This window comes from Carlito syrichta, unplaced genomic scaffold (assembly GCF_000164805.1).
Source record: "Carlito syrichta isolate Samal-C Ts95f unplaced genomic scaffold, Tarsius_syrichta-2.0.1 Scaffold314876, whole genome shotgun sequence".
Lineage (NCBI taxonomy): Eukaryota > Metazoa > Chordata > Mammalia > Primates > Tarsiidae > Carlito > Carlito syrichta.
In genome coordinates, this window is record NW_007258972.1 from 532,678 (window position 1) to 546,981 (window position 14,304).

At 42.4% G+C, this 14,304-nt stretch overlaps 1 protein-coding gene across 1 annotated transcript in view; it reads left to right on the top strand.

Moving 5' to 3' along the window:
- ENOSF1 (enolase superfamily member 1) overlaps positions 1-14,304 on the top strand; it is a 34,701-nt gene that overhangs the window by 6,221 nt on the left and 14,176 nt on the right. The window contains exons 2-10 of the mRNA XM_008072220.2: positions 204-312; positions 4,929-5,044; positions 7,280-7,366; positions 7,707-7,733; positions 9,737-9,809; positions 9,922-9,960; positions 10,399-10,481; positions 12,523-12,557; positions 13,655-14,010. Coding sequence (XP_008070411.1) covers positions 204-312; positions 4,929-5,044; positions 7,280-7,366; positions 7,707-7,733; positions 9,737-9,809; positions 9,922-9,960; positions 10,399-10,481; positions 12,523-12,557; positions 13,655-14,010 — 925 coding nt within the window. The remainder of the gene's footprint in view (positions 1-203; positions 313-4,928; positions 5,045-7,279; positions 7,367-7,706; positions 7,734-9,736; positions 9,810-9,921; positions 9,961-10,398; positions 10,482-12,522; positions 12,558-13,654; positions 14,011-14,304) is intronic.

Here is a 14,304-nt window from a genome sequence, read left to right on the forward strand (position 1 = left end):
CCTGATTTTTTGATTTATTGAAGAGATGAGGTCTCACTGCCCAAGCGGGTCTCGAACCCGCGGGCTCAGGCAATCCACTCACCTCAGCCTCCCAAAGGCGTGGGATTACAGGCTGAGCCACCGAGCCCGGCTTGTGATGTCATTCTTATAGTTATTTTTGGTTTCTCATGTTTGCGTTGTTTGAATGGGGCATCTTTCTGCAGCACACGGACCCTGACTACTCAGCTGCCTATGTCATCATAGAGACTGATGCGGAAGATGGACTCAAGGGATGTGGACTTACCTTCACTCTGGGAAAAGGCACTGAAGTTGGTGAGTTGAAGATTCTCGTAAGGTTCCAGAATGCTTTATTTTTATTTAGATTCCCGTTCTGACCTTATTTTTCTCTGTACTTACAATGCTCAAAGTGAGTAAAAACAATGTTTCATGTTTATTTAATAAGCTGGGAAAAATTAAAAAGTGGCAGAATTTGGCCTCTCTCCTTGTGTTCATCTATAAACTGCTAGAAAATTCTTGGATCTCAGTCCATTGCTCTGTGTTAAATGATAGCTGCAAGAGTATTATTCACCTGCTTTTAACCCATGGCCACTGTAGAGCGTGGGCAACCTGAAATAGGCAAGTATCTAAGGACGATGAGAGAAAGTAGATATGAACTTTTTTGTCATGTGCACAGTGGGTCTACTTGCTTTTCAAAATATGTCACACCAAACTGGTTTCACGTTTACTTATTTTCATGGCAGAAAAGGTCTTTGTCCCTGCCCAATCTCAGAGGTCTTGTCTTTGAAGAAGAGCATATTCTTCAGGATATACACTCAGGAAACTGAGGTCCACACAGCTACTCAGTACATCATGGCAGAACTTCCTGACTGCCCAAAACACTTCTCTCCAGGACTTTTTTTTTTTTTTTTTGAGTTGGAGTCTCACTCTGTTGTCCAGGCTAGAGTGCAGTGGCATGCATGCTCAGTGGCATGCCTTGATCTGCTGGGCTCGAGCGATCCTTCTGCCTCAGCCTTCCAAATCACTGGAACTACAAGCACACGCCACCATGCCTGGCTCTTTTTCTGGTTTATTGTAGAGATAAGGTCTCATTGAATTGCCCAGGCTGGTCTCAAACCGCTAGACTCTGATAATCCTCTTGCCTCTGCCTCCCAAAGTGCTGGGATTATAGGTGTGAGCCACCGCATCTGGCCTCTCCGGGACTTTCAAAGGCACCTCTTTTTGAATATGTAATAGTTGCACACGTACAAAACTCAAAAAATACAAAAAAGTGACCTTTGCCAGATGAATTTTAATGGATCAATTGGGGCTGAAGTCAAATTATGATAGACTGAAGAGTAAGGGTCTGAGAAAGAGAGAAACAGACTCTAACTTTAGTGGTGACATGATAGCTGAACCATGGATATTTGCACCATCAGCTCTCTCGCTAGTTGTAGATTAAAAGTCTTGCCCCACTAAGAGACTTTAATGCTGTCAAGCAGATAAAAGAAGTGTATGTACGTGTGTGTATGTGTGTGTGTGAATGACAAGGGAACCTTTCTTGAACTTTCAATGAATCCCACCAAGGGGCCCGCTGTTCCGGTTCTTCACAGGGCTGGCCATCAGCCATCCAGCAAGTCTGTCCCTCTATAGACTTCTCTCGAGTGCTGCTGTGTCTCAAGCGCCCTGCCAGGCACTGGAGAAGTAATTTTAAAAATAGAGAGAGATAAAAAAGACAGAATTCCACATACAAGGAACACATAAACTTAATGGGAAAACAGACAAAAAAGAAATGATTATAGAGCAGTATGAGAATTACTATTTTTTAAAAAAAGTATGGACAAGTTACTACGTGCAGGAAGCTTAGGGAAGGCTTCAGAGCAGAAAAAATGCTTTGAGATGAGTCTCAAAGAGTAAATAAGAGCTTGCCAGGCCGAGGGAAGAGGCCAGGCACTAATTTGGTACCCTTCCACCCAGTAAGTCAACAATTTACTGTTAAAATGTTCCCCAATGTAGTAACCGCAGACCGCAGTAGAGTTGTGAGCTGTGTGTTTCTGCTTCTTCTGCAACTTTAATTGTCCCTTGTTTATAAGTTGAGTAATTTATGAAGCTGCTATCTTTCTCCATTTTGCAGCCCTTACAACCTGGTCCCCAACAGTTGTATAAAACAGACCATGAGTCACTCTCTGTTAACAGCCAAGACTTCGAACTTTGCTGACTTGGGTGCAAATGGGGGGCCCTGAGCACTAAGACAGATAAGAAGCAACTCTCATATGGTTACTGAATTCAGAATTTAGGGCTTTTGCTGACCCTCCCTCCTCTCCTCCATTCCCATTCCCAGCCTCACCCTGTCCTGATGAACGGCTCAGGCCGGGGTAAATCAATTTCCATCTCCTCATGACTTTAATATATGGCTCTTTTGTGCTAATGTTGTTGGCTTCTGCCTTTTTGAGACCACAGCATGACAGAACCCCATTTTAACTTTAACCTTGCTACATCTTTGAGGCGATTCACTGCAGTCTCACTCAATGCGTTAAACGGCACCTGCATTAAAGATGAAAAATTCCATGAGCTCATCTTAGTACTGTGGCCTTTATCAGCTTACTTACCTCATCATTCTTTTATGATCCAAAAAACAAAACAAACAAACAAACAAAAACAGTGCTTTCCTTATACTGTGAAAAGTGCTTGTGTATGTGACGGAGATAGGGAGGGAAGGTTGATTTTTAAATGTATAGAATAGGCCAATATCGTTTTTGTTGGGTATTTTTTTCCAACTCATGTCTTTTATTAAATTAATTTAATTAATATTCATTTTTTTCCTTCTTTCTTAATGGTTATTTTTAAGTCTTCATTTTTTAGAGTGATTGTAGATTCACAGCAAAATTATAGAAACTATAGAGTTCCTCTGTCCCCACACACATACAGCCTTTCCCCATCATCAGCATCCCCTACAGAGTGGTCCATTTGTTACAAATGATGAACCTTCATTGATACTTCATAGTCCATAGTTTACAGTAGGGGTCACTCTTGGTGTTATACATCCTATAGGTTGGCACACATGTCCAAAATGATATGTACAGTGCAGACTAAGTTAGTTTTAAAAAAATAGGAAAAGGAAAAGACAGAAAGGTGGAAAAGGAAGAACTTTTAAATAGATTTTAAAAACAGCCTTAAGGGTTCTCCACTAGGGCTCTGTCACCCCTGGGCCTTCCACAGGCTTTACATAATGTCCTTCCAGTGCTGAAGGATGCCAGGGAATTGAGATCCATGGGCAGATAGAGTCACAGGAGAAAGCCCTTGAATTTAGTCGCAAGAAGCTGTCTTCAAGGGACACTTTTTTCCAGATAAATTTCCCACCACAACCCAAATTTCTATTGACTGCAGCACATTTTTAACTTCCTGCAGTGGCCGCTTGTTGAACAAGGACAATACACATACTGTAGATGAAATATTAGTGTTGCTTATGCATGTCTTCAAGTCATAAAAGATGAGATCATCTTGAGCTTTGTTAAATGCATTTGCTGTTGTGATGCAAACCAGAAGTGGGCTTCAGTCAGTGATTTATAGCAACAATCAAATCCATGAGATGGATTCGATGTAAGAATAATGCACCTCACAGTAAAGTTGCTGCCTTACTCCCCAGGTTTTCTTTAATTCAAGAGCATCAACCACTGAACAGTGAGGAAAGGTTCTGTCTTCTCCAGTTCTCGGGAATGTATATCTGAACTGGAATGATTGTGAATCCCATTAACAAAAGCCCTAGAGAACCCGAAATGGCTGGTTCAACCCTAAATGCCACATCCAACAGCAAATGCGCAGTGAACTGAGAGTGTTTCACACAGAGGCAAGGATGTCCTAAGAGCACGTGGTACTATTTTCCAAACGTCGTTCTCATAGGATCAGATTGGCAATAAAGCTGTGTCTCTACAACTATCCTATTAAATGACCTAACAGCTTTACTACTGAAGCAATAGCGATACCAAACAAGCATATTGGAATGGTTTGTAATAAATTACTTACTTTGGAGCTAAGTCGATGACTTGATTTGATTAGTTTGGTCATTTACACAGAAACTAAATATTTTCTAGAATATATTTTTTATCTAAGTTGTGGCTTTACTTATCCTTCATCTGAAATAGCACAATAACTCCTTTTAAAGTAAAGCAGCAAAAATAAATAATTGATGGTAATGCCGATCCACACTAAGTCTAACCTTCAAACTGCCTATGAAAAATGTAGTAATATTGTAAGAAACTCAATAGTAAGAAGTTTAAAGTTTGTGAAAATAGTGTTTTCATGTGCTTTAACATTTTACATATAAGTGTTATGCTAACTGAAGATTTATTTTATTTAATCTTTAATAGTGTGTTATGTTGTGAATTCAAGATGTCTTCCATACTTATCAATAATGGAAAGACATTTCTTTTTTTAAAAATTATATAAGTCAGGGTCTTCTTATTCCTTAGGAATAATGGACTAACATGACTGGGTTTTGAATATGATTGTCCAAATACTTTACAAAGTGAGTAGGAAAATAACTTGGGAACCATATTTAAACTTGGAGAGCTTTGGTTCTGCCAATTAAAATATATTTGCCCGGCTGGCCTTGGTGGCTCAAGCCTGTCATCCCAGCACTTTGGGAGGCCGAGGCAAGTGGATTGCCTGAGCCCGCAGGTTCGAGAGCAGTTCGGGCAACTTGGCTAGATCTCGTCTCTACAATTAAAAAAAAAATTTATATGTGTATATATATGTGTGTGTGTGTGTGTGCGCGCGCGCGCGCTATTTGTTATTACAACCACAGGAGACATATTTGGGGTGATTTTTAAAAGCATGTATCTTTTCTATTTAGGTTTTTAAAATAACATGTTCACATTCATTTGTGGTGTTTTCATGTCTAGATTTATTGGCTTCATATTAAAACAAACAAGAATTAAACCCTTTTTAAATAGTTGTCTGTGCTGTGACTGCCCTCACCCACCATGTGATCAACAAGGACCTCAGGGACATTGTCAGTGACTTCAGAGGCTTCTACCGGCGGCTCACAAGTGATGGGCAGCTCAGATGGGTAAGGGACCTATTTTGTATAATTCTTTTATAAGTAATGTAATAAGGTCTGAGATGTCCTTTGATTATAACAAATGTGAAAATAGAGGTAGGTTTACAGTGTCAGAGTAAAGCATTTTTATTCAGATTGTGAGAAATGAACTCACCCATCCAAAATCGAAGGATGGACACAGAGACATGGAGTGCAGCAGAAGCCAGACTTTAATGATGGTCTTGCAAGATTGGGTGAGCAGGCACACCGGAACTATTACAGTTAGTTACTTGTAACCTAGAATGCAAGTCCCTCCCCTGTTCTCCCATAGGCTGGGCTTTCCAGAGGTCACAATGCTTTCCTGGCCATTGCCTACATGGCACACATTGATTGGGTCATGTAATTAGTTCATTGGCATGTCCTATTTGTTGATTGGTTTAGAGTTGCTGCAAAATCCCTTCATTTACATGTCCTATTTGCTGATTGGTTTATAGGATTTCATTCTGATTGGTTCCCTCCAAAATTTGAACATAAAAGCCTGCCAAAGAGAGCATAAAAGCCCTCCAAGCCTATGAAAAAGAGAACAAAGAAGTAGGAAGTGACTCAGCAAAAGGCATTTAAACATGGTTCAGGGTTCCTTTTGAAAATAAATCATTCTATTTCTTACAGGATGAATTAGGGCTTGAGCCATTTAGATCATCAGTATCTTGAGGTAATCAGGTCCTTTCTGTAAGACTTGAATCTGATATATTTGAATCCCGAGAGCTACTATTGCTCTTAAGGACCTCATCTCCCAGTTCCTGAAATGGAAAAGTGGTCCAGAGGATAAAGTACTGAATAGGCAACCTTTTGTGTTTTGAGAGATAATATGAGTAGTAATAGAGATGTGGGAGGAGGTTACTAAGGAGAGAAACATAAGAGAAGAGCAAAGTTAAAAAAGATATACCTGTTGTGTGTATATATAAGTATTTGAACCAGAAGTTCAAGGCATGAAAAGTGAGGTTTTAGAGAAAGGATTCTAACACGTAAGCTAAATCTAATAACCTGAACTTTGCCTTTGTCTCGTGATACCAGATTTATCTTTTCCCAACTCTGCTTAGTCTCCCATCTATCCACAAAGAAGGGTACAAGACTATGTACTTTCCATATTACCTGCAGAAAGTTGGACTTTCTGCAAAGCCAGTTAAACTTCCCTTGAAAGGTGTCACCTTGAAGAAGTCCTCACTGGCTGAATCTGGGACAATTCATGCATCAAAATAAATATGGTAGTAATGACTTATAACCCATTGAATGAAATAAGAATCCACAAGTCCTTTCAGATAATAAGTGAACAATAAGGAAATCTCATAACATTACTGTGGAACACAAACTAATAAGAAGAATAATAACATTATAGAATCACCGTGTTACCACCATCATTCCTATCATGCCTATTATTAATGGAGGCAATAGTCATCAATGGATGCTAAAATTTTGAGGCAACAGAACCTTCTTACTTTAAAAAGGAAATGGTAACTTCTCAGTGGAGAAACCAAATGGACACTAACTTACTCAAGTGGTAAACGTTAATAACACTAAAACAGAACAATATGACATCATCACTTATGTAGCACTTATTCTAAGAAATGTATAGCATGAATCTAATCATGAAGGAACTCCAGACAAACCCAAATTGAGGGATGCTGTACATTCAACTGGCCTATTCTCTTTAAAAATGTCAATAACATTTTTAAAAGAAGCAAAATTGTTTCAGGTGAAAACACAACTAAGTGCAATATGTGATCCTGGATTGAATACAGATTAGGGCAAAATAAAGTGCATTATTAGGAAAATTGGTGACATTTGGTCATGGACTGTCTTTTGGATAACAGTATTTTATCAACAGTATTCTATTCCCTGAATGTGATCATCATACTTTGGTTATATAAGGGAATGTCCTTGATCTTAGGAACTACACAATAAAGTATTTTGGGTTAAAAGATCATGATAGCTGCAACTTTGCCCCCAACTGTTTCCAAAAAGTGTGTGTGTGTGTGTATAAAGAGAGACAAGAAAAGACAGAAATGTTTTCTACAATTCTTGCAACTCTCCTCTAGGTTAGAATTTTTGTTTGTTTGCTTGCTTTTTGTTTTTGTTTTTTTTTAACTTAACTTTAAGTGAGTTTCCTTTGCTGCCTGTTAATCCTTGAAACATGTCCCTGGCTAGAAGATCTAAGTATCCTTTTTCATTCCTAAGAAGTGCTGTTGTGATTTGCTTCCCAACCAGATTGGTCCAGAGAAAGGTGTGGTGCATCTGGCGACAGCGGCCATTCTGAATGCCGTGTGGGACTTGTGGGCCAAGCAGGAGGGAAAGGTAACTCTCACAAACACTTCTGAGGCGCCAAGGAACAGCATGACAGTTACTTTATCTACAATCAGCTGTCTAAAGATGAAAGACAGACACACTGCAGGCTTTCTAGAGGAAATAAACAGAATGGCTTTGATTTTTTTTTCTCCCCTGAGAGACATTGGCAGTAGTTAGAAAACTGTAAGAGTAAGTGCAAGAGGGGAAGGGGCAATAGAAGGCACAGGCAACATTAGAGCTAGGATAGGTACGGGACCAGATATGTCTGATAGCCAAAGTTTGTTACAGTCAGGAAAAACATGGGTACTTTATACATATGTTTTACAAATCTTTTATTTTTTTCTTCAAGCCACTCTGGAAGTTACTTGTGGACATGGTAAGTAGAAACTTTTTTTTTTAGTTGGGGTCCCATTCTGTCATCCAGGCTGGAGTGCAGTAGCACAATCATGGCTCACTGAAGCCTCTACTTCCTGGACTCAGGGGGCTCTCCCGCCTCAGCCTTCCAAGTAGCTGGATCTACAGGCATGTGCCCCCACGCCTGGCTAATTTTTTGCAGTGATAAGATCTTGCTATGTTGTCTAGTCTTGGGTTGAACGGAGGGCTTAAGCATTCCTTCCACCTTGGCCTCCCAGAGTGCTGGGATTGCAGGCGTGAGCCATCTTGCCCAGCCTAGAATCTTTAATCTTGCTATTGTTTCTGTAAATGAAGTGGATTTCATGGATGACTTGCCTTTTGATTATCAGTAAATATATTCAGGACTATCTATTGATTACTCCAGTGATGATAAGTTTAAAAAAACAGTAAAATATAGCATTCGTGTTTCTAACATGTGACCTATCAGATGGCTGTACTCATGCAGACAGAATGGCTACAACAGGAAGCCGTGAGTTTGGGGTCTGCCCTCCCCACTGTGGATCTGTTACATGTGATGCCAATTCTCTCAGCCTCCATGGCCTGACTATGAAAAAAGGATCATCACAGAATTAAAGACCAAATGAAGAAACCGTTTCATAAACTCTGAAGAACGAGATGTTACTGTTAAGATACTGGTCACTTTGGCCCCCAAAGCACGATCAGACCATTGCAGTCTCCGCTGTACAGTTTCAGCAGGAATGGAGCTTAACACTCAGTTCTGAAGATGTGCACTTGGCAGTTTTCTTTCTTCTTGTCCTATTTATAGCAGGGATGAGCACCTGGCTGCTGAGGAGGAAACAACTCTGTGCAAGTTAAAGAGGAGTGAGCAAGGTTGGCCTTGAACCCAGGCTTCACTGCTGAATAACCTTGAGTATGTTACTTTTTGACTTGGAGCTGTATCTGCCTCAGTGTAATGCCTTGGTGGTCACTAAAATTCTGGTAGTCCACAGATGAAGGCCCTTATTTGACTCAAAATTAAGGAAAAACAAAGAACACCATGGCCTTGAAGACTGTTGGACCCGTAGACGTTGCTCCTCCTCTGGAAAAAGGTGAAGACAGTAGGCTGTCACTTCATCTCTCTGACATGGCTGAGAGTTACATCAGCCATCTGAAGGAGAAGGATATGGACCTCTTGAACCATCTTCCAGGCTCAAGATCAGTCTTTCAGAGGGGTGTGAGAGGTGGCCACCAGATTTGAGGGTCACCCGAAAGGTACCTGAGATCCCACCTGTGAACTATCCATTTTTTGGATTCTGTTCCCTTTTTCAGTGCCAGTACTCTTAAAAGAAGAATGTCATGAGTGAAAGAGCTTTCAAGATTTTTGACAGTTATAGTAGAGTATTATGGGTCACTATAAGACATTAGTGGGAATGGAGCTGCTGACTGTTTTCCAACTGACTGATTGGAGTAGGGAGAGGTCTCAGCACAAGGCCCAGCCAGGATGTTGGCTGGTGGGAAGCCAGGTAAACCAGCACACTTCTGGTTCACTCACTCTATTCCTATTAGTGAAATGATTTATCCTCATTTGACAGGAGAGGAATTTGCCAAGGGTCATGCTGTAGTGAGGGGTGGCCTGGCGCTGAGAACAGCCTTCTTTCACCTGGATCAAAGCTGCTCTAGTACCACCTGCTGGCCCTCATAGTTCACTGTGGATGGCCCTGTAGTGTGGAGCAAATGTATAGAGTGACACCAGGCATTCACCTCCTCATTTAACTCCTACTCAGTGTTGGCTTCTTGCCAGGTTCTCCTTCCAGGAAGCCATGTTAGTTTGAGAGACTGGAGGGTCTGAGGACTTTATCAGAGGCAGTGATGAGTCCCTCTGAAAAATCCTATACTGAGGAATGACAGAATCAAACAATTTAACACAAGTCCCAAAGGTCATCTTCTGGAAGGAATGTGCCGATGTATTCATGTAAACCCAACTGTGAATTGATTTGGGCCTTTTCCCTCCTGTCATGCTGCCAGGATCCCAGGACACTGGTATCCTGCATAGATTTCCGGTACATCACCGATGTCCTGACTGAGGAGGATGCCTATGGTGAGTTGCATTTAAGTGATAGAACTGGAAGCTTTCTGGTATATACTGTTGGACACACACAGTAGTGACATGCTTTGTTACCTAAAAGAGTGATTTTTTTAATGTCTTCCAGAAATACTGCAGAAAGGTCAAGTTGGTAAAAAAGAAAGAGGTGGGTTGTGAGAAAATTTTCTTCATTGTTTTTGCTAACATTGTCCAGCTTTGAATGCTGCCATCCTTTGGGGGTATACACTGTCCTCCCAAATGCCCTATGCTGAGCAACTAGACCTTGACAGACATCAGGTCTACATGATGAAACTTCCTGGGTATGACCTTGGACTGCAGAGTTAGCTTCAGCCACTGCTAAAAGGGAGTTTGGCTTTAGGGTAACACTGTAGGATATGGAAGCGTCCTTGGGGAGTGGGGCAGTTCAAAAGGGTATCCTGATGACCTGGGTTTGACATCCTCTATGATTTATGGCTAGTTGCATGTGAGGAGCAGAATCGGGAGAACACCTGGATTCTGCAGGGGCAACAGCTTAGGTACAGGCAGGTCTAATTCAAGGATCCTTGGAAAGTGCAAAATGTTGATGAGTGGTGTGTTTCCACAGAAGAGCAAATGCAGACACATGGCTATCCTGCCTACACAACATCGTGTGCCTGGCTGGGGTACTCAGATGACATGTTGAAGCAGGTGGGTCTTTCAACTTGGTTTTGTAGACAGGCTGAGTGGGGAAAAAACAAACTGTTTTCCCTTCTATGCTCACTACTGCTCTTAATACTTCACTTCTGACACCAGATGTATATATATTGTTCCATGCCAAATAATTCTCCAATTTTTATGGACACCAACTAGGGATCCTACTATTTTCCTCCATTTTGACACTATCTGCCTGGAGGTAGCATCAGACCCCACAGGTTAAGGGCTCAGTCCCACAATGGGCAACAGAGTAAGACTCCAACTCAAAAAATAAAAAATAAAAATAAAAAGAGACATATTCTCAAGCCTGTAATCCCAGCACTTCAGGAGGACGAGGTGAAAGGACTGCCTGAGTCCAGGCATTCAAGGCCAGCCTGGGCAACTTTGGGCAACAGAGTAAGACTCCAACTCAAAAAATAAAAAATAAAAATAAAAAGAGACATATTCTCAAGCCTGTAATCCCAGCACTTCAGGAGGACGAGGTGAAAGGACTGCCTGAGTCCAGGCATTCAAGGCCAGCCTGGGCAACTTTGGGCAACAGAGTAAGACTCCAACTCAAAAAATAAAAAATAAAAATAAAAAGAGACATATTCTCAAGCCTGTAATCCCAGCACTTCAGGAGGACGAGGTGAAAGGACTGCCTGAGTCCAGGCATTCAAGGCCAGCCTGGGCAACTTTGGGCAACAGAGTAAGACTCCAACTCAAAAAATAAAAAATAAAAATAAAAAGAGACATATTCTCAAGCCTGTAATCCCAGCACTTCAGGAGGACGAGGTGAAAGGACTGCCTGAGTCCAGGCATTCAAGGCCAGCCTGGGCAACTTTGGGCAACAGAGTAAGACTCCAACTCAAAAAATAAAAAATAAAAATAAAAAGAGACATATTCTCAAGCCTGTAATCCCAGCACTTCAGGAGGACGAGGTGAAAGGACTGCCTGAGTCCAGGCATTCAAGGCCAGCCTGGGCAACTTTGGGCAACAGAGTAAGACTCCAACTCAAAAAATAAAAAATAAAAATAAAAAGAGACATATTCTCAAGCCTGTAATCCCAGCACTTCAGGAGGACGAGGTGAAAGGACTGCCTGAGTCCAGGCATTCAAGGCCAGCCTGGGCAACTTTGGGCAACAGAGTAAGACTCCAACTCAAAAAATAAAAAATAAAAATAAAAAGAGACATATTCTCAAGCCTGTAATCCCAGCACTTCAGGAGGACGAGGTGAAAGGACTGCCTGAGTCCAGGCATTCAAGGCCAGCCTGGGCAACTTTGGGCAACAGAGTAAGACTCCAACTCAAAAAATAAAAAATAAAAATAAAAAGAGACATATTCTCAAGCCTGTAATCCCAGCACTTCAGGAGGACGAGGTGAAAGGACTGCCTGAGTCCAGGCATTCAAGGCCAGCCTGGGCAACTTTGGGCAACAGAGTAAGACTCCAACTCAAAAAATAAAAAATAAAAATAAAAAGAGACATATTCTCAAGCCTGTAATCCCAGCACTTCAGGAGGACGAGGTGAAAGGACTGCCTGAGTCCAGGCATTCAAGGCCAGCCTGGGCAACTTGCTGAGACCTCATTTCTACAATTAAAAAAAAATTAGCCGGGCGTGGTGGCACACACCTGTAGTTTCAGCTACTTGGAAGGCTAAGACCGAAGGATCGCCTGAGTCCAGCAGGTTGAGGCTGCAGTTGCCATGAGCATGCCACTGCACTCCAACCTGGGTGACAGAGTGAAACTCCAACTCCAATAAAATAAAATAAAATAAAAAGAAGAATATTAATGCTATATTCCCCTTCCAGAAATATCGTGACAGTTAAGGAAATGGTTCCCATAGAGATGAGGAAAGAAAGTCACCCTACAAGTAGAAAGAGTTATGCTCTGTTGGTCAAGCTGTTTCTGCTCTTAATTTCAACAACACGTGGCTGTTGTTTTGGTTTATGCTATAGCCAAACTCTCTTGAAATCCAGATCAGAAATGATTGGCATGTTCATCAGACCAAAGGGTGCTTTCCAGTATGTGATGCAGGGTATGTTCCTTTCCCCACAGCTCTGCACAGAAGCACTGAAGGATGGCTGGACCAGGTAAGTAATTTGTAATGATGGACTTGACTGTCCCAGTTAGCAGCCTAAGAGAGTCAGTGGAGAGAGCCAAGGAGTAAAATGTGCCAACAGGCCAGAATCAGTCTGACACGTAGGGACGCTACGTGTTTCCACCTAGGCCAAGCTCTTTCTCTGAAGACAAGGTGTGAGTCCTAATTAGAATTCTAGAACATCTGAATTGAAAGAACTTCGAGATTGTGGATTTCAAGCACAATCTAGAGTAGAAACTACTCCTTGATGTCAGTAACAAGCATGAACTCAGCTTCTGCGTGAATATCTCCAGAGCCATGATGTTACGCTTGTGAGACACTTTCCATTTTTCAAGGGCTCAAAGTGTTAGGTCTGCAATGTCAGGAACCCTTTGCTCCCATAGAACTTCCAGCTGCCAGTCTCAGTTCTTCTCCATGGGATGACCAAGAGCCAGACTGCTCCCCTTCAGTTGAGTGACAGCCCTTCCCTCCCCACAGGCCTCTTCCTTTCTAGACTGTCCACCTGCACTTCTCCCCTCTATCTCTCACATGTGTGGTTAAAGACCGTGGGATATCCCAAGATCTTCCCTGGATGAGCCATGATTGTCAGTGACCCTGATTTCTGACTCAGTGTGAGTTCCTCGATGCAATTCAAGGTGGCACTTTTTGCCAGTGATATTTTACCGGACCTCCTACCTATATTGCAACCAGTCTGGTTCCCGAGGCTCCTGGTACTCAGTGTATGACCTGTGGAGCTGGATTGTCAGCATCACCTGGGAGCTTGTCAGAAATGCAGTCTCAGGCCTCTCCCCAGACCTGCTGCATAGGAATCTGCATTTTAACAAGGCCGATTCATATACATATGCTCAAGTTTGAGAGGCACTGAATTCTTGTTAACACCTCAGCTAAATAAAGGGTTGAGGAGTGAGAACTTGGAGGAGGGATGAAGTGGAAAGAGGCTTTGGTATCCGACAGAATAAAATCTTACCTTAATCCCTCACCCCCTGCAAGTGCTCTCTGTGTGATCGTGGGCAAATTGCTCAACCTCTCTGAACCTCATTTTCTCTCTCTGTGAATAGAAATAATATTAACTCATGGTTCTCCTCAAAGTTGCCATATCTGGGAAGAACCAGCACAGGGCAGGATTCAGGCTGGAGCAGTTGTATCTGGTGATTCAGAGAAGGCTGCAGAGAGATGTCAAGGGTCTCCCAGTGCAAGAAACCTGGCATCCGGGGCCTATGGTCAGTCGCCCTCTTTGCCAAGGAGAGAGAGGAACTCAGGCAATACCAGGCTCTGTCTGGAGCAACAGCCAATGCTACTCTCAAGGGCAGATGCACAGGAGGATAGGCTGGTGCATGAGAAAGCGAATGCTGGCCTCCCCTTGATGGTGTCCCCTCTGTCACCTCCCAGTGCCCACACTCAGGCCAGCAACACAATCTCTGAGGACAGAGTCACAGGGTATGGATGTAGGGGCCCACGTCTCAAGAACAGCTGCACTCAAAACAGATTAAGGATCTCCTGCAAGTGGCCAGATGTAGTATAAAGAAGACCTCGGGGCTGGGCATGGTAACTCAAGTCTGTAATCCCAGCACTTTGGGAGACTGAGATAAGGGGATTGCCTGAGCCCACAGGTTTGAGACTAGCCTGGGCAATTTGGCAGGACCTCATCTCTACAATATTTTTTTAAAAATTAGCCCAGCATGGTAGCGTGCGCCTGTAGTTCCGGCTACTTGGAAGGCTGAGGCGGAAGGATCGCCGGA